This window comes from Papaver somniferum, chromosome 7 (assembly GCF_003573695.1).
Source record: "Papaver somniferum cultivar HN1 chromosome 7, ASM357369v1, whole genome shotgun sequence".
Lineage (NCBI taxonomy): Eukaryota > Viridiplantae > Streptophyta > Magnoliopsida > Ranunculales > Papaveraceae > Papaver > Papaver somniferum.
This window is the reverse complement of record NC_039364.1, coordinates 251,394,352-251,413,594: the sequence shown is the minus strand read 5'-3', so window position 1 is coordinate 251,413,594 and position 19,243 is coordinate 251,394,352. Positions and strand designations below refer to the sequence as shown.

The following is a 19,243-nucleotide window of genomic DNA, read 5'->3' as shown; positions in this document are numbered from 1 at the left end:
AATACGGGTCATTCCACAGGGACTAGGGTGTGTGTTGAAATCTTCCTAAGCTAAAGTTATCTAAACAAGTAACTAAGTGGCAGTGAGATAGTGAACCAAGGAATAACTGTGAAACAATGGCATGGAGCCAAAGGCAGTGAAGTAAAGAGCCAAAGAAACAAAGTAAAACAGTTGTGGTAACACTACTAGGGTCTTGAATCCACCTTCTTAATCCTATGCTAAGGCAATATTTATTCAAATTATGTTCTTGTTCCTTTCCAAAGAAAACTCCAAAGAATGATTTATCAGTTAATCTTCCTAACTCACCCCTAGCATAGGCTGTCTTCTTACAGCACAACCTATCACAGGCTAATTTGGTTCAATTAGCTAACTCTCATTCTTTTCTCAATTAAGCACATTTCTTATTCTATGGTGGGATCTCAAATTGATAACTTATCAACCAACTTCACTAATTCCCCCCTAGCATAAACTGTCTTCTTACAGTACAGCTTATCACAGGTTCATTTGATCAATGTAGCTAACTAGCATCTCTAAAGCCATGAAGCATTATAAGAACAATAATATGAACTTGAATTATCTTAACATGTGATTAAGGGTTTCATACAAACCCTAGCAGATTAATTTAGAACATGAACTAAAATTAAATTCTACAACTTGGTGCACCGGCTACTCCGGGCATAGTTAAATTACACCCCAAGCACTCAATTTATACATGCAAGCATAATCCCCAAAATTCCCAAAAATTAGGGTTTCAACAAAAGTGAAATTAAAACTCACCAACTCTCTGAAAATTGATTCTGACTTCGACCCATTCTTCCCCTTGGTCCTTTGCTCCATTCCCATGTGTCAATTGCTACTCTAGACTCGCCTAATCGATTGATTTTTCTTCTAGGGTTTCAGAGAAAGGTGAGAAGCAATATCAATCAAATAGGGGGCTAGAAAGAGGGGGTGATGATGTTCGAGCAGGTGGAGTTGGTGGTTTGGTTGATTTGAGAGGAGATGGTGGTGGTTGAGGTGGTGGTTATGGTGATGGCGGACATGGGTTTTCTCTGCAGCGGAGTGGAGGAGAAGATGGATTCGATGGAGAATAGGAGAAGGGGTTGTTTGGTGCGGGGTATAGGGTTAGGTTGTTCGAGTGTGAGGCGGGCTCATCATATTTCGATGTTAGGCGAGTGATAGGCGTTTGATCGATACATCTGAAATGCATCCAACGATAAGATGGAACATAGCCTTCAGCGACCGTCGGATGAAGAGATACAACGAAACTAACGGCGTGAGATGGAGTTAGTGCTGTAGTGTTGGTCAGGAATTTCAGACTTTGATGCACGAAGAGAGGCGACCGTTGGATGATGATATGGATCCAATCTGACGGCTACATGAGAAGTGGGTTATGGATTTGGGTTTTGGTTTGGGAGATAAGTTGGGCTTGGGATAATTCTGAGCCCATTTCTTCTTTAAGAACAATTTCTTCCTCTTCAAGCCCACTTCTAGCCTTTTGGTCTTGTGCACAACATTCTTCGCGGCTTCCTTGTGTAATTCCTCCCGGCTTTTCACCACTTTTCTGCTCCGCAACTCATCTAGTCTTTATTTACAACCTAGAAATACAAAATTAATTAATAAAAATATTTATTCTTGAAAACAATGAAAATACAGAATATGGGATAAAATGTAGAATTAATGCACAAAAGATGAGTTAAATGCCAAGAAAAATATATAGAAATATGCACTTTTTAGCACTCATCATAGATCGGCCCAGATCCAACTTTAGCCGTCCAATGAAGTGACGATATGCTCACTGGCGGCTTGCCTTCAGCCCTGGATAATCAAATTGCTCACAACCAGCAACTAGCACTTCCAACCGTTAGCCCAAAGTAGGTTGGCCACACGGCCTCAAAACCTCAAGGTCGACCAACGGCAGTATATAATTGCCGCAAAGCAATCTCGGCCGTCCAACTTCGCTAGCCGAATTGACCGACCATGATATGATTTCAAGCAACTGGAAATGCGCGTTCATATTCACGGGCGTCTCAACAATAGCCGCGACCAATCGTATTGCTCCAAATACGCCAGCAATGCCACAAACCCACCAGTCAAAGTACGAAGGCCACACGTCTTTAAAAACCTTGAATTGAATCAACGGCAATATGCAACTTCCCCAAATCATCTCAGCCATCCAACTTGGATAGCCAAATTGACCGGCTTAGATTTATTTTTGGGCGACCAATAAGGTGCCATCGTGCTCACTGGACGCCGCTCTTCCACGAAAGCCGATCTACTTGCCTGTTGACCTGCTCGAGCGGCTCCTGGCAGCTGCTCAAAGATGGCTGGACGCGCTCCTATGAGAAATTAAGTTTCGCGACCAACCAAGACAGGCTCTGTTGATGCTGCATGAGCATCGATTATTTTGAGTTGCTTGTTTAAAAACGACGCTTTACATGCATCGATTGCAAGTGATATCCAATAAATATCGATTTCATGAATAACTTATTTATTTAACTTAAGAGCATTACATGTTATTTCTTTCTTGCGGAAAGTCTCACGACTCGACTTGTCACATATGGTTTCCCGCCGGCTAGCTTGCGCGTGATTGGTCAGAATAATTAGGTCTTGCAGGCAACACCCACTCAGCAACGTGCTGCACTTTTTCTACAAAATACTCGAGACATCAAACATGTCACAAACTTGGGGATGTTCATCATGGTACTGGTATGGCGGTTTACAGCGTGCGGCGCGCAACACGCCCATTATAAAAAGTGTCAGGAAAAGCGAACAGTTAGTGGCAGCAGAGAAGTAGTGGGTGTAACCGACCGTTTTTCCCCTCATAGTAGAAACGTGGTTTTCAACATTTTACACGATCCCCACTTCTCCATCACTCAACTACTTCCACTTCCTATGAGATCAGGTTGCGTTCAACTATGACTTGTATAAATAGGTTTTCAACCTATTTCACCCAACAAGGGTTATCAACACAAGTATCCAGAAAACACCAAGAACTTATAGCCTACATCCCGCAAGAAAGTTCCACATTCTAATACAAGTCATAAACAGCCGCACCTTCAGAGTTAACCGTTCTGATCTCAACACCTTCTTCGCTTCCCTCCCTAAGATCAACCCTTCTCCTTCATTTTGTGACCGAAGCAAGGCTGGAATGGCCATTTCATGGTTTAGTCCAGAATATACATATTGATCTCTCGAATATAAAGTACTCCCACGAAGTGTATTTGTTTAGGGTTTAGATTCGTTTCTCGGCGACACACCAAAATTTACCATTTCCAGCAGAATCAGTATTGCTGCAGAGTCATTCACACAAGTTGATACTTCTGACAAAGTTTCTTCAGATCAAGATTTAGTGCCTACTTAAACTAGTCATTGTGACACTACATCTTCCTCGCAGTCTACTAGTAGTTTTACTTCATTAACATCTGACTTTGTCTATGTAGTGCACTCTACACGTTCTCCAACTACAGATGTTCCTTCAATAAACACTTATAATGATCACACATCTTCTATAAATCCTACTTCAAATGCTCATCAAATGGTTGCCGGTGGCAAATCTGGAATTTTTAAACCAACAGTATCCAGTACTAGACATGCTCTTTCTACTCAATTAATCATTGTTATTCCACCACCAACTCTACCATGTTTCTCAAAGGAAATTAAAATACCTCAGTGGAAACAATCCACAGTTGAAGAACATACTGCTTTAAAGGATGCAAGCACATGGAGTTTAGTCGATCCACATCTATCCCATAATGGTGTTGGATGCAAGTGGGTCTATAGGAATAAACACAAAGTTGATGGTTCTATTAAGAGGTATAAATCTAGACTTGTGGCAAAAGGTTTTCACCAAAAAGAAGGCATTGATTACACTGAAACCTTTAGCCTTGTGGTCAAACCAACAACTATAAGGTTAGTTTTATCTCTGATAGTAAACTTTGAATGAAAAGTTAAACAGTTGGATGTAAGCAATGCATTCTTACATGGGGATTTGGTAGAAGATGTGTATATGCAACAACCAACAGTCTTTGTTGATGCATAAAGACCTAATCATGTTTGCAAGCTTCATATAATCCATATATGGTCCAAAGAAATCTCCTAGAGCTTGGTATGAAAAGCTAATTGACAGTCTTAGTATCTCATGACTTCAAGCCTTCTCTAGCAGACTCATCTCTCTTTGTTCAGAAACTAGGCTCAAGAATTACAACCATTCTAATATATTTGGACGATATTCTCATTACAGGTAACTCTACAACCTATTGCGCTACATTCATTTCTGAACTGCAAAAGGAATTTCCAATAATATATTTTGCCTTTCATTTCTGTTATTACAAGAATTTCCAATAACAGGAAAACGCGCAGCTTGTTGCGCGTTTGCCTGTTACGTCGATGTAATTTTTAAACAATAATAATTGTGCCTTTTATAGGAAAAAAAAAACAAAAACAAAAATTTCCAATAAAGGATTTGGGTTATGTTCACTATTTTCTTGGTCTTCAAGTTAAAAGAAATCAAAATCATCTTTTCCTAAGTAAGGCAAAGTATGCATTGAATCTCCTGGAGAAATTTGATATAACTGGTGCTAAACCTTGTGGAACAGTAGAACCTCTATATAAGAATATCTTAGGGACGACAAAAAATATTGGGACGTTATTTAAATACCCCTCAAAATTCTCCCCTTAAAATATACCCTTATTCATTTTCTTAAAATACCCTACCTTCTAAAAAGTGGAAGCAACTAGCACAAGTTGCTTTCAGAAGTGGACGCAACCAGCAAAAGTTGCTTCCAGAAGTGGACGCAACTTTATACAAGTTGCTTCCAAAAAGTGGAAGCAACTTTCTCAAGTTGACTCCAAAATAATTATTTTTTAGTCCTCGGGGGTATTTGTGCAAGGTCAACAAAAATGGAGGGTATTTATAACATTCCCACAAAAATATTCTTATGTGAAGGTTATTCTCATATTGAGGTCTACCTAAAAAAAATCAAGAATAGTTTGTTATACATAGATACACACAACAAACTTGAAAATGTACTTATATAATAAAAATATTAGTTAAATTTTGTTTAGTGTCACATGTATGAATATATGAAGTTTTTTATGTAAAACAGTCCACACGAGACTCAACCATGATACGGAAAATTGACAAACGAAATTATATGATCAAAGATATTTGTAAATGCAAAAAATAACATCATACCTGCTTAAAAGTAAAAGAATCTTGCAAAATTGTTAAAGGAATCTCTTTATCTTAAACTTTGATGTATGATAGGACCTATATTAGGTCACTTATTCTTATATGGAGGTAAGTTACTTAAGACGGGAGCAGAAAAAATATATGACTTATTCCAATATGGAGTTTATTCTTTAAATATAACTGGCCGAAATCGGAACCAAATTTTCTTATTCTTATATGGAGGTTATTCCTATAGGAGTATTCTTATATAGAGGTTCTACTATACTCCTATTTCACCTTCTTTTGCTATGACTGCTTCAGATGTAACTCTTCTTAAAGATCCTAGTGTTTATAGATCCTTAGTTGGAGTTTTACAGTACTTAACCTGGACAAGACCTGAAATTATCTTTGTTGAGCATCAAGTTTGCCTTTACATGCATAATCCAACTGACACTCACTTTTTAGCAGCTAAAAGAATACTAAGATACAGTAAGGGTACTCTTGATTATGGAATTCGTCTTTCAAAAGAAATGTTGGTCATTCATGGATTTAGTGATGCTGATTGGGATGGTTCTGTTGATACTAGAAGATCTACAAGAGGTTATTGTATTTTTTTTTTGGTTCCAATCCAATCATGTGGTCGAGAAAAAGACATAATGGTGTTGCTAGGAGTTCTACAGAAGCTGAGTATAGGTCTCTTGCTAATACAGCTGCAGAGATGCCAATTATTGAAGAATCTACATTTTTTTTTGGCAACACCTCATCTTATATCTTGTGACAATGTCAGTACATTATCATTAACCTCTAATTCAGTGTTTCATAACAGGATGAAACACTTGGCCGTTGACTATCATTTTGTTAAAGAACTGGTACAAAATAAATCTTTGAGGGTATAATATATCTCAACACTGGATCAGACGGCAGATATTTTCACAAAGGGACTTGTTGGTCCTAGTTTTGCTTCTCTCATAGACAAGTTGAAGGTTTAATATTGCAGGCACCTTCAAGGCTTCAACTTGAGGGGGGGATAATAGTAGAAGTGTCACTTAGTCCTCTGTCCCGTGTCTTCTCTGTAATGTGTGAGTTAGGTACAGGCTGGCCACTCTCTTTCCATGTCTTTAAATAACCTGGCTAAATTTGGGCCTATGCCACTTAATTAGGGCCTATGGATTTATTCATCCACCCAATAGAGAATGATAAGGGGTGTTAAAAGATTGTAAAAATACTAAATTAACCCTTAAAGAAACCTTAATAATTCTAACACAAATACAAATACAAAATCATAACTTAATTAACAAAAAAAAAATCATTAATTAAAACTCAATTTCCATGAAAATCAAAACTAAATCCTAATCAATCACAAACAACAATTGAAATCTAATTTCTTTTTGGGTTTTGAAAAAAAAAAACAATTCAAGTGATTGAGTTAAATTTCCTTCTAAGTGGTACTATACAATGATTTACCTCTAAATCTTTAAAATTCATTCATTAAATTTTCTGAAAATCCACCCAGTCGGTCTATAGGTGCACCATATTAATCCGATTGTGGCCTACATCGGTTTTCAATGTGAACCTATATAACCCGATTCTAGGTTGATGTGATGAACACCAACTATAATCGGTTTACACTAATACACACATCAACCGATTCTGGTTTCAGGTTCGGAACATCTTGGACCATTTGTAATCCGATTATTGAGTTAAAAATCTCTGTAAATTTTTCTTCGAACAATCGGATTACATTGTCGTCCATATAAACCGATTCTGAAAAAGCTGCAGCAAACTACCTCCAAAATTGGACTTTATAAACGTATTAGAAGTCTGATTCTGTTACAAATTTCATGAGTCCAAGGTACCCAGAAAAGAAAACCACTTTCATTCATTAAGCTTGGTTCAAGTTTGCAAAATACAATATAAGAAAGCAACAAAATATAAGCATCCGATATATCAAGTTTTTAACATAATGAAAATACTCATTCCAACAAATGGAGACCATCGAATTGATCCTCCCCGATCAATTCCTCCCATCGCCTCATATTGGGATCGTATTTTTTTAACCACTCATTGGTGGCCTCCGAGACCTCATGAAACCTATCTACTGATGGTAATGGACAATCATCACGTACTCTAAGACCGACATAATGTATGTTGTTATTGTTGAATAAAACAATTCTCCGATCCTTAAGCGATTCATCCCAAATGGTGTATTTTGGTGTGTATGTATAGCTTGATCCCTTATCAAATATATGAACAACGCAACTCCACGTTTCCACCATGAGATGACCACATAGAGGCATACACATCCAATACTGTCGGGTAGTTGGTCCATTCCCCTTTGGCCCTTGTACTCTAGCAACCATTTTTTCAAAAATCACTTCTTTGTCTTGTCTTGTTTTTCCTTCCTTCATCATCGATATGTAAAATTCCTTGTCTTCTTGTAAGTGCAAGGCCATCATCTTTCTAAAGTATTGACATTGGGTTAGGTTATCATCGTCCGCCAAACTTATATGGCCTATTTGTTCCGACGCAACGTGAAAACCACAATTCCCATCTGCATCCAAGTCATCTGTAGATAACACATAGGGCTTAACGATTTCAGGAAGTTTCGAGTAATACTCCTCGAATATGGTGTAACACGTTCGATGGGGTCTACCTCGTTCATCCCTAGGCGTGCTTCCATCACCAAGAGCGGCCCTTATAGTCACCATAGAACCCATTTGTCTTGCTTGTCCCTTCCATGCACGTATCCTTGATACTCATGTTGTACTCGCTTGACTCTCTTGAGAAGGAACAATTAGATTGTTTGGCGCTTGACTTTCTTGAGAAGGATTGATTGGATCCTCATGTTGCGAAGGAGCGATTGGATCCTCATGTTGCGAAGGAGCGATTGGATCATTTGAAAGGACCATATGTATGCTACTTGTCCCGCTTTCTCCCTTCTTTGGTCGACCCCTTTTCCTCTTAGCCGGTGCCTCTTCATTCTCAATTTGTGAATGAAAGTTTGAAACATTTGTCTTGGCTACTTGTCCCGCTTTCCCCCTTCTTTGGTCGACCCATTTTCTTTGGAACCTGCGCCTCTTCATATTTAGCATCTTCACGCTCATGTTGAGAAAAGATTCTTTTATGACTCAATAATGGGTTCTTTCCAGTTCTCATTGCAACCATAAACTCGTTCCTTTCTTCCTTCCTATCCATGTTGGTAGGTGGTCTACCCGTCGGCGGTAGCACCGTTGGTTCTCCGACCGGTACCATATGGGGGTTAGCGTCTAGTTTTAAGTCGTACATCAAAACTTTTCGTACCAAACCATCCTTTTTTGTGAATTTCTCGATGATTTCTCTTCCAATATTCGTGTCCACAAAGGATTCGAGTGGTTCTTCGGTTGGGGGTGGTTTGAAAGTTAGTTGCTTCCAAAACGGATCAATGATTTCAAAAGGAATTCCTTGTTGGTACCTCAAAATCATGTGACGACACGGAAATCCGAAGGCCGTCATCGTCATTCATGAACATACCATTCCTCTTCTCCCCGTCTCCTTATCAACATAATATTTTTAATCCTTCATCATAGAAATGATTGCCCGGTGAGACACCCTATAGTTTAAACGTCTAATCAACCAATGGTAATTCTTGTAGCTTGTGATGATTTTCATCCTACTCTCTTCCATTTGCGTGGTTATCTTGATAATATCAGCCTTGGTGTATTCATGGATGGCTTCTTGTACCGTAACCACAGTGTTTTGGCTCCCTCGAAGCAAGCTTTTCAAACGTCCATGAGATCCTTCCGCGATACTTGTCGCCTCATTCTTGTAATGCATGTGTTGGTAGGTGTAATCATACAAAAATTTTTCCTTGTACGGACCCAACAATTCCTTCAAGCAATAAACCACACGTTTCTCGTAATCCTTCTTTCATAGCCCAATAAAACACTCCAAATAAGATTCGAACTCGGCCACGAACATTGAGTGTACCATTAAATCCCAATGATGTTGAAAATCCTTTCATAGTAAACCATTCGCTTCATAATCCGCTTTCCTTTTCTTCTTGTCCTCCTCTCGTTGTTCCGGAGTTAGTTTTTGAAGACTCTCATCTTCGGCCTTTTCACGAGCGGTACCTTTTTGTGGCTTTGGCTTTTGGATATGACCCCTAAAATTACTTCTAATATTGCATTGTATATGTCATGTGCAAAGAAAATGCTTAGCGTCCGGAAAAACCACTCCTATGGCATTCATTAGTGCTTGGTCCTTATCTGTTACTATGATCCTCGGAGTTTGATCGCCACGGTATATCTCCTTCAATGTCTCTAGCATCCAAGTAAAACTCACATCATTCTCCCGACCCATAAACCCCCATGCTACCGTGAAATTTTGCTTGTCGGAAGTATGGCAAGCAATGTTTAACAATGGCACGTTGTACTTGTTGGTCTTGTACGTACAATCTATTAACAAAATTTTGATAGAAGCGTTGGGCCAATTTGATCATCTCCGGCTGCGCCAAGAAAATACGAGTCACTTTGCCTTCCAATACCTGCTTCCTCATTATGTATCCATGTTGATCGTCTAACCACTGAGATTGTTCCATAACCGCTCTACCATCCCATTCCCTCTTCCTAAATGCCGCTCTTGCCGTGTAAATTTGCCTCAAAGTGGACAAGTTATTCTTATCATCCTCCTTAATCTTCCTAAGGATGTCACTTGGTTTACACGCTTTCATCGACCTCATCATTTCCAATTGATGTGGTTTCAACCCACAAACGGCCGTGTGTCCAACAAGAGATTCCGAATCATCATGATTATGACAACCATTCATCACTTTAGAGAGCTTGTATACCTTACCATTGGGTCCCTTGGGTCTATTAACTATAATCTTAAACGGGCAACCATACTTCTTTGATTTAGTAATGTATTCCCTTGTCGTCGGCTTCACGTACAGTCTGTCCTTTGCCAAGTGACTTTCTTGTTGTCCACCTCTCTCACAAACAAGTTCCAAACGATCTTGACTTGAATGACGGCCTAAAACTAACGCGCATTTGATCTCTATTCCCTTGTCTATAAACCATTGCTTTGCATCGTTTCTTTCTTTCCATTCCAAATCGGTGAAATAGTGGGCAGAGGTATCATGACCCAACAGAGATATGGGTTTGGGTTGATCTTCTTCAAACGTCACAACAATCTACAACAAATATCAACAAGTTGAGGATCCAAAATCGGTTTATATGTTACAGTCGAGAAAACCGATTATCAGTAATCGGTTTATATGTGCAACTATAAAGTCCGATTAAGGACTTGACGAAAAAAATTCAAAGTTTACAATAGGTTCATGTCTCGTATCATGTAATCCGATTTTTGTTCACATTTGTCCTGGAACTTTTTTTCTCCAAAATCGGAGTACATATACACGTAAATAAACCGATTGTCAACTTCGTGTATTCTACGTGATTATTCAAGTGAAGAAATCGGATTATGTACATCACCAACAAAAACCGATTTTCGTCATGTACCCATCGCGCCTAAAATTTTACTACAATCGGTTTATGTGGTGACTAACAACAACCGATTAATGTAACCAATTTGGGGATTTTACCCAGAATCGGTTTATGTAGTGCTATCGAATAAACCGATTCTGGGTTGAAGTTTTGAAAAAAATTCCCTTTTTGGGTGATTGGGACATGCAAATACATGTTTGTAGATCGTTACAACTCATACATGTTTATTAGAAGCATCGTCACCTTCTTCTTCCCGACGAAATTGTTCTTGTGCTTGAATAATATCCTCAAGCATTCTTTGGTTGTCATGCACTTCTTCATTCAACAAATTATCAAATTCGGTAGGATCGAAATCATGATAATCTGATGCACCCACTTCTTCATCGCTACCAGAGTCTTCATCATCACTATAAAGTTTCATTTTTTCTAAGAAAATCACAAGCCCTACTTTTTTCCCTATACTTCTTCTTTCCCTCCAAACCTTAAAGAAAAATGAATTTCTACTCTAATCCTAACACTATAGTCAAGCTCAAACACTAATTAATTTAACAAATATTAACTTAATTAATCATCACTAATTTAATAAGGACATATTAGGCATTAACATAAATAATGGATAAGGGTTTTCTAGAAATTACTAGTTAATGACTCTACTTTGTTATGTAGCTATAGGCCCCAATTAAGTGGCTTAGGCCCCAATTTAGCCCGTTCATTTAATACAAGTCAATGTTGATTGCTGCTAGTAACAAGTTCTTTTTTGTCTTCCCCCGAGCTAATTTTCTTTCAAATTCATGCTAAAATTAAAGTTATACACCTAAGAACATATAAGCCACGGTTAAAAAAAAAAGAATCGATATACAGGAAGCATATTTAAGTCAATTAGGAAGAGATTACACATCTTTGTTCGTTTTTTGATAGCCATGTAAGTAGCATATTTTTGGAAGTGTATGCATCAGCATTCAGCAAAAGGGCATACATACATACTGGAGAGAGAATAATAATACATCATATGTGATCTGATAAACATAAGCCAAATAAAAAGTCAATTTGTCAATCTTCGATATAGAAAGGTGTTGAGAGGTGGTTATCCATCACAGAGAACTGCATATTCTCCGATGGTTTCCAATGTCGCTTCCGTTGGTTGATAAACCAATTGTTAATTTGTTTCTGATCCAAGTCTGTCGCTTCAGCCAACGCAATTTTATCCCCTTCCTAGAATGATAACAACAATTAAGAGAAACCGAAATCAAAATCTATAATGACACATGGTTGTAAAACAAAGAATGTAGTGTTTTACCGTGGGATACGGCCATCTATTGTGAATGTCCCACCAATTAAGTAGTGCTTGTCTTGCTTCTTTAGGCAGTTTTCCCTTTTTCTTTTTCTTCGAAAACTCTTGTTTCAAACTACTAATATATCCCCTATACTTTCGTAAGAGCTTATCCTTTAGATCTCGGTCTTCCACCCTATTCATGGTTTGATGCACGACCTGATTGTTATGGTGATGATCTTGATGAATTTCAATCTCCCCTCCACTTATTTCATCTTCAGATGATCCACCTCCTCCAGCTTCATGATCTGCATATGATCACCAAATACAAAGTCGTATTAGTTGTTCCTAAATAATCTCAGTTACGCCAATATTGACAATGACATATACATACATGAGCCAAAAATATGAATATTATGGACAAGGCTGAAGACGTTGAAGGGACAAATCCTAGATAAACGCTTACAGCATTTCACAAATTTTCTAACTCGGTTCTATTTCAGTTTCCACACAGCCTATTCTGATTTCTGAATCAAACAATAAAAATAAAATCCACTCCAGTTGGAGGAAAAAAAATAAATCAGGGGATTGGGAGTTTGGGACTGTGTATAGCTGTTGGGCCAAATGGCCAAGTTTCAAGATATCCACAGAGAGAGAGAGAGAGTAAAATGTTTGGAACAAGTGGAGTTATGTTAGGTCTGATCAGTAGTCAGTAGGCACTACTTACTGTAGATGCAGCAGTAATGGCTATGAGCTAGTGACAAGACATGACATTGCGGCTATTAAAGTCACAAAATCTAGCCTTTACTATGCAAAATAAAGAGATAACCCGGAATGCACGCATCCGAAATAAGAACCTGATTCTGCTCAGTAATCAAAATATTTTTTTTACTTGGTGGGTCCTACACTAACATCCCAGATATCTTTCAACCATTCAAATATCTCATCTCAAGGAAAACTTTATAGATTCTTTTATAGATTCTAGAATCTAAGCCCTAGAGGCTAGAACCTACATTTTAAAGCCACGGCATTTGTTGAAGGAAGATAGTGTATAGCCACAAAAATCATCTGTATATACTCATGACTACTCAGCTTTCTAAGAACTTTCTTCTTTTCCATTGTCTATATAGCCCCAAAGATCAGCTCTACTGACCTCCACATCTAACAAATGGTATGCACAATTGAACATCCAGTTATCATGTAATAAGTATGAGAGTTCTAGTCTGGTTAAAAGAGTTTCCATAAAAATAAATAAAATTAAGGAAACTATGAAAGAATTCTTCAAAAAATATGTTAGTTTTATAGAAGAGATGAGCAATCCTAGAATATGGCATGAAGCAAGACGACAGGCACTGTCGTTTTGTCTTGCACATATAACTCCAAACTGGAGATAGCTAGACAATGTAGTCCATCACTATATAATTGCTATGGACAAACACTACATGATGAAGGCAAAGAGAGAAAGAAACTAGAACATATATGAGGAAACATAAAGATTCCGTTCAAAATTATTAGTGCCGCAAAATGCGGGAGTCCATATGATTCTTATCATCGCAACTTCAGTTTAACAGACAAACTTAAAGACATCTCACTATCCAAGCCAAAAGTTAAAATTGGTGGGGCAGACTTTGTTTCAGACCAGAATTGATTTCTCGCACCAATATTCCCATATGAAAATGGGGACAAAAAATATGCAATCCAAGTTAAGACATACTAGCTAGAGAAGTTTAGAGATGACAGACATGTATAAAAGAACTATAAAGAATACAGAGACGCAAACATAATAACTGAACGGATATAACAAAAATTAGAGTTGTAAACCTTGATTTCTAAGCAAATACAACTAAGAAAAACCAAGAATGCCAACAAACAACATACAGTATGAAAAAGAAAACGTACTCTAAACAACAAACCAAAATCCTACATTTCCATGTGGTTTTTTATTTTCCTTTTCCTTTTGTTGACACATTATTCCTGATGTCATAGTTTTTTTCAGGTTAAATTTCAATATTTGCTTACAACAGTACAACTAGTTAATAAATAACAACACATATCAAACTTCAAAACCAAAATAATAAAAAACAACGTAGTAGTCTGCATATATGGTTCCAACTAACTAGCATTCCCCCTTCTAATAACCTATAGAACTAACTGAGTAAGGACTGAACACTACTGGAAACTGCCAATCACTACAACTAACGACTGAACACTACTGAAAACTGCCAATCACTACAACTAAACTTGAAACATGATCATTTTTCCCTGCGAATTTAACTACATGCGCATATTTGTTATATCATGGAACTAAATCCGTAAAACCCTACTTAATTAGATTTGCAGACAAGATCACCGTGTGACACAGTGTCAACACATGGATAACCACATAGGGTGAAGCCAGAAAGCATTCTGAGGAAGCAAAATTACAGATCAACTAAATGCAAAGCACAAAAAGAGAGAAAGCGAACCCAAAGCCAACTATAATACAATAAAATTGAAAAGCTTTTGTGTACTTTGAAAGAAGAAAAATGTAAGTTGCATAAACATTAAAATATCCTAAGCATCAGTGAATCGCAACCTTTTTTTTTAACGAACCAAACTTACATATATTAATAATCATTATCATAAAAGTATCATCTAATCATGAAAATTATTCCGAATTCAAACTCTAAACTCGTGCAACTACGATCTGTTTTCTAATTTATGTGTTCTTATTTTCTATATAACATATTCTGCGACATACACTATCTGTACTTGGTTAATTTTTTTATATGGTTCCGGTCAGAAACCATTATTTTGGAACTTTGTACAGCCTTGAAAAGAAGGGATTACGATACAGAGATCGAACAATCATAAATTAAATAACAATATCAAGTATCAACCATCAATTATAATTTCGTTCAGCTTTTAAAAGATGAAGAAGATTAGGAATGATCAATAAACAAAGATTTGGGAATAGAAAAAATCATTTACAACGAAGAGGATTATGACAAGGGAAGACAAGATTAGTAAGCTAACACGATCCCGAGAGGAATAGTTTCAAATTACAACCTACTTGGTTACTTGCTTTTGGTACTTAGATGTGCAATGGTATCACGTGCACTGTCTAGGAATATTTTCAACGACAATGATGATGACAATGTGATGTTATTTTATAGACGTTCAGATTTGAGTTTCAATACTTTAAATTTACATGTAATAAACTCCTAAAGCTAATCAAAGGAGATCACTCTTTCCCCTCATATATGGGTGTAGTAGAACTCAATATTTTATAGTTCTTACTCTTATCTTTAGATGGCAGATAGATCCATTCGTTAGGGGTTTCCCAAGGCTGCTCCTTGTTAATTAACTATATACAGCCAAGGCATGCACCATTGGAACTTGGAGCTCTTTAAAGATGAACACCAAAATATGTGGAACATATTAATATTGTTAACTATAATTGCCACGACATTTCCTATGTTAATTTATTCTACTTTAGGCTAGAAGACACTAATATTAACAATATGGGTGTAAATCAATCTATAGAGTGTATCTAAATGATAATAAAAACAAAATGCGCTAGCTAAAACTTTGCTAATTAGGAAGTGGTAAACAGAGTTTATGCAATTATACTACATGAAATATTTATCATTCCTGCTACAAGTTTCTTTTTTCTTTTATGAAGCATCTCCTGTTACAAGATGAAAGTAACTTATCATTTCTTCCTCAATATCGTTTCCATATATACCAAGTATTCTCATTTTAACCTCTAGAATTTATGTCAACTTTCTGAATTTGTGGCAACTTATCACATTCAAATCAATTGCATAAAACACACAACACAAAATAAAACTACGGTCTCTAAGCACAGATAAATATTATTATGAGAAACTATATGTAAAATCAAAAATATAATAGCATGTAGAATGAAAAGACTTGACACAATGAAATAATGAACATTGATATAATATAAAAAGTCATCTTCTTTTTCTTTCTAGTGCAGCATTGTAAATGCCATCAAAGATAAATTAGATTATTATTATTGATGATGATACCCAATAAAACTAAGGAAGCAGCGGAAAGTGAACCCAAACCCTAACCAAGTCTAACCTCTGGATTAATAAATAAGCCTAGCTAATTAAGAAGTGATTGAGATTGACTGCATAATCCTCTCTCCTAGAAAATTTCAAGTAGGTAAGTAGAGCCATTGAAATTCAACTACTCCTATAAGGCTATAACCTTTTCAATGCAAGCCTTAGCTAGCTTGCATTTTGATTCAAGTACTCCTATAACCTTTCTCAATGAGACTGGAAAAAACAAATGAAAGAGACAAATATCATCAGGCCAAAAAAGAGTCAAGAGACCTGAGACTCCAGAGACGCAAGGCAACTAATTGTACTACCAGAAAAGAAAAAAGGGAAGAAAAAAAAGAACAGAAATAAGCTATATATATAACATGATGAACTATAAAAAATTATGTCTCAAAAAACAAAAAAAAAGAAAATAGGGTTCAAGTACAGTTTGTACTACTCCTAAGCTTTCAGACCCCTTGACTCAAAGTCCAGGCATTATTACTTGTAAACATTCTCAAAACTAAAGAACTAGCTATGCAGAAACCAGGGAGACTTATTTCAGTTAATATAGATATCTTCTGAAATTAATTTAGGGTTTGTTTATTTGCTAATTCCTTGTGCAGGTTGTAAACCGAGACATTCCCTAAACCAGAAACATCAAATTTGGAATAAGATAATGATTAAGAAGATCGAGATCATAACTAAATAACCAACACCAATTTCATTAGAAAACTGATAAAACATATGCATGACAATCTATCAAGAGCAGAAACAATCTTCATCATGAATATCGGGGAGAGAGAGAGAGAGAGAGAGAGAGAGAGAGACCTGATGAAAGGCAAGTAGGATTTATTGATATTGTAGAAGGTGGTGCAGGATGGTGCTGGTTGGACTTGGATGAGTTGGAATCAGACAGATGAGAGAGTTGTAACTCAATCTTGTTTAAGAAGCTTGTTGCTTCATCAAAAGGCCTTGATAGATCCATTTTATACTTCTTCAGTATATCACAGTATGTCTCCTTCAAAAAAAAAAAATTAATGATATATAATTTAGGAATAAAATGATGAACTTTAATATATACTTATATATAGCAGGGTAGTGATTTGAAAGAGGGAGTTAGAGAGTCTGAGACCATGAAGTTATCAAGCTCAGGATCTTGGCCAAGTCTACTTGCAGAAAAAAGACCATTTCTGTGCTGCTGCTTACTACAAAAGTAACCATGAATATTGTCTTGATGATAACGACGTATGTCATCTAGCATATTTGCTACTTCTGTTGGTGCTCCCACCTGCACTACCCAGAAGTTAAGCAACTACCAAAATCAACCTATAAACTTTTAGGGTTTGATTTTCTAAGATTATAATTACCTTTTGACACTCTATGTAAGCTTGGAGTAAACTAGTGTAACGAGGATGAGAAGCAATTTTAGCTTTCTGCATACTCATACTCGTCATCGTATCATCTTCTTCTGGGTGAATATGGTTAGTAATTGTTGTTTGATGATGTTCATGAGCAGTAGCGACTGAATTACAATTGGCAGATGATGATGAAAAAAAACGATCAGATCCGAAGATGGGAACTCGATGGTGATGATCTTGAAAAGCTAGTGATGAACTTAATAGTAAACTTTGATAATTTATAGAAGAAACTAGTTGCTGCATATTTTCTTGTAATAGTGGTGATGAAGAAGCAGAAGAAGAAGAAGACATTGATGATACCACATCCGATGCTGATGAATAATTCACACTTGGGTTATGATGATGATGATGATTGAGGCTATACATATCTTCCATAACCGAGCTAATTCTAATAAGTATCAAAACAGACACAGTAGAGACTTAATAAGACAGCTAGAAACGTTGGATAAGAAGAAAGCAGGGAGAGAGACTAGTAGCTAAGAATTCGGTATGACTATACAGATGGATAGATAGGGGTTTTTATTACTCGAATATGAAGTGAGATAGACTATCTGAAACGGATATCAGAGAGAGAGAGAGAGATACTCGTAATTGATTTTTGGCGTGTTTGTGTTTCTCAAACCTATTCTCTTTCGTCGAAAAAGTTGAGATATTCTGGAAATGGGTGATCAGTTGCAGAGACGAGAGAGAGAATGAATGAGCTTGTCTTGAGTTCTTGGGGATTGTGATTTTTAGCGTACAAACAAGGTGAACCCAGAACCCTGTTGCTGATGAACAACTCTTTAAGTTGCTTTTTCTTTCTTTCTGCTCTCTCTAGTCTATCTAGTCTCTACCAGTTCATCATCCTCGTCTCTACACCCTTTAGAGTCATTTTCTGTATCACTCATGTTTCGCCACGCTCTCTACTTTACCAATAGTATTTGTCCTTCGTGATAACGCATATCCTACATTTCATCCCATTTTGCATTGTGGCGATGTGAAGGCAGAAGTGAAAAATACTAGAACCCCTACTATATGGGTTCAACCATATATAAGCCCCACAAAATGGATCTTACACCCTCAACTCCACACTTTCCGTTTTTGATATTTCTAGACCCAGAAAAATTTTTTTTGGGGCCTGGTTTTCAATTTTCCCGGATTGCTGACGTCATCAGGATTTTTAATAAAAGTAAAAATACCGAAATTAACCTTCCCTATTTATAGACGTTTTATACCTACCAGAAACTGAAAACCAAATCAGATTCAGCTCTTTCTTCTCTCCGCTCTCGTTCAGAAACAGAATTGGAGATTTTTCTTCAGACGAATTCGTGAATTTTGATAGTTTCATACTGATTTTCGTTAATTTGATAGGAAGAAAACGAGAAGAAGAACAACATAAACGAGAAGAAGAAGAAAACGAATTTTCTCTCAATTCGTTGAGGTGTATTCGTCTGTTTTTCAGATCTGACGAGATAGTGAAGCTGCATTGATGAACAACAAATAGGTTTGTTCGATTTTAGCTTTTCTGTTGCTTGATTCACTAGTTTTCTCATCGATTTTTTGAATCTCGATCTTCTACTGATTACGATTTTTGTTCTGTTTCGAATTTGTTGAGTCTGAGAAGAGGAAGAAGACAGTTGGGAATACATAAATCAAAATAGGTACGAATTGTGATTTCGATTTAGTTTTCAAATTCAATTGATTTTGTTTTTACCGTTTCGATCTATTTTTGTCACTTTTGATACTTACACATGTTTTTGTTGATGCTTACACATGTTTGTTTGATACTGAGAAGAGGAACAAAATAAACATTGTTTGAGAAGAAAGAAAACAACAAATCTAGGTAAGAATTTTATGTTGTTTTTTATTTCAGA

The 19,243-nt window shown here is 36.8% G+C and overlaps 1 protein-coding gene across 1 annotated transcript; it reads right to left on the bottom strand.

Moving 5' to 3' along the window:
- Positions 1 to 11,485: 11,485 nt before the first annotated feature.
- On the bottom strand, positions 11,486 to 18,294 carry LOC113300132 (homeobox protein knotted-1-like 6). Its single transcript, XM_026549317.1, has 5 exons — positions 17,340 to 18,294; positions 17,105 to 17,260; positions 16,801 to 16,990; positions 11,948 to 12,228; positions 11,486 to 11,862 (listed from the first exon to the last, which is right to left on the bottom strand). Exons 1-5 carry the CDS (start codon positions 17,763 to 17,765, stop codon positions 11,701 to 11,703), a joined length of 1,215 nt encoding a protein of 404 aa, XP_026405102.1. The 5' UTR covers positions 17,766 to 18,294; the 3' UTR covers positions 11,486 to 11,700.
- Between the last annotated feature and the right edge of the window lie 949 nt (positions 18,295 to 19,243).

Coding starts and splice junctions, on each gene's coding strand:
- LOC113300132 (XM_026549317.1), bottom strand. CDS start 17,765: ATGGAAGATATGTATAGCCTCAATCATCATCATCATCATAACCCAAGT. Junction 16,991..17,104: donor CTGAGCTTGATAACTTCATG/GTCTCAGACTCT, acceptor TTTTTTTTGAAG/GAGACATACTGTGATATACT. Junction 12,229..16,800: donor TCCTACTTGCCTTTCATCAG/GTCTCTCTCTCT, acceptor GATCATATGCAG/ATCATGAAGCTGGAGGAGGT.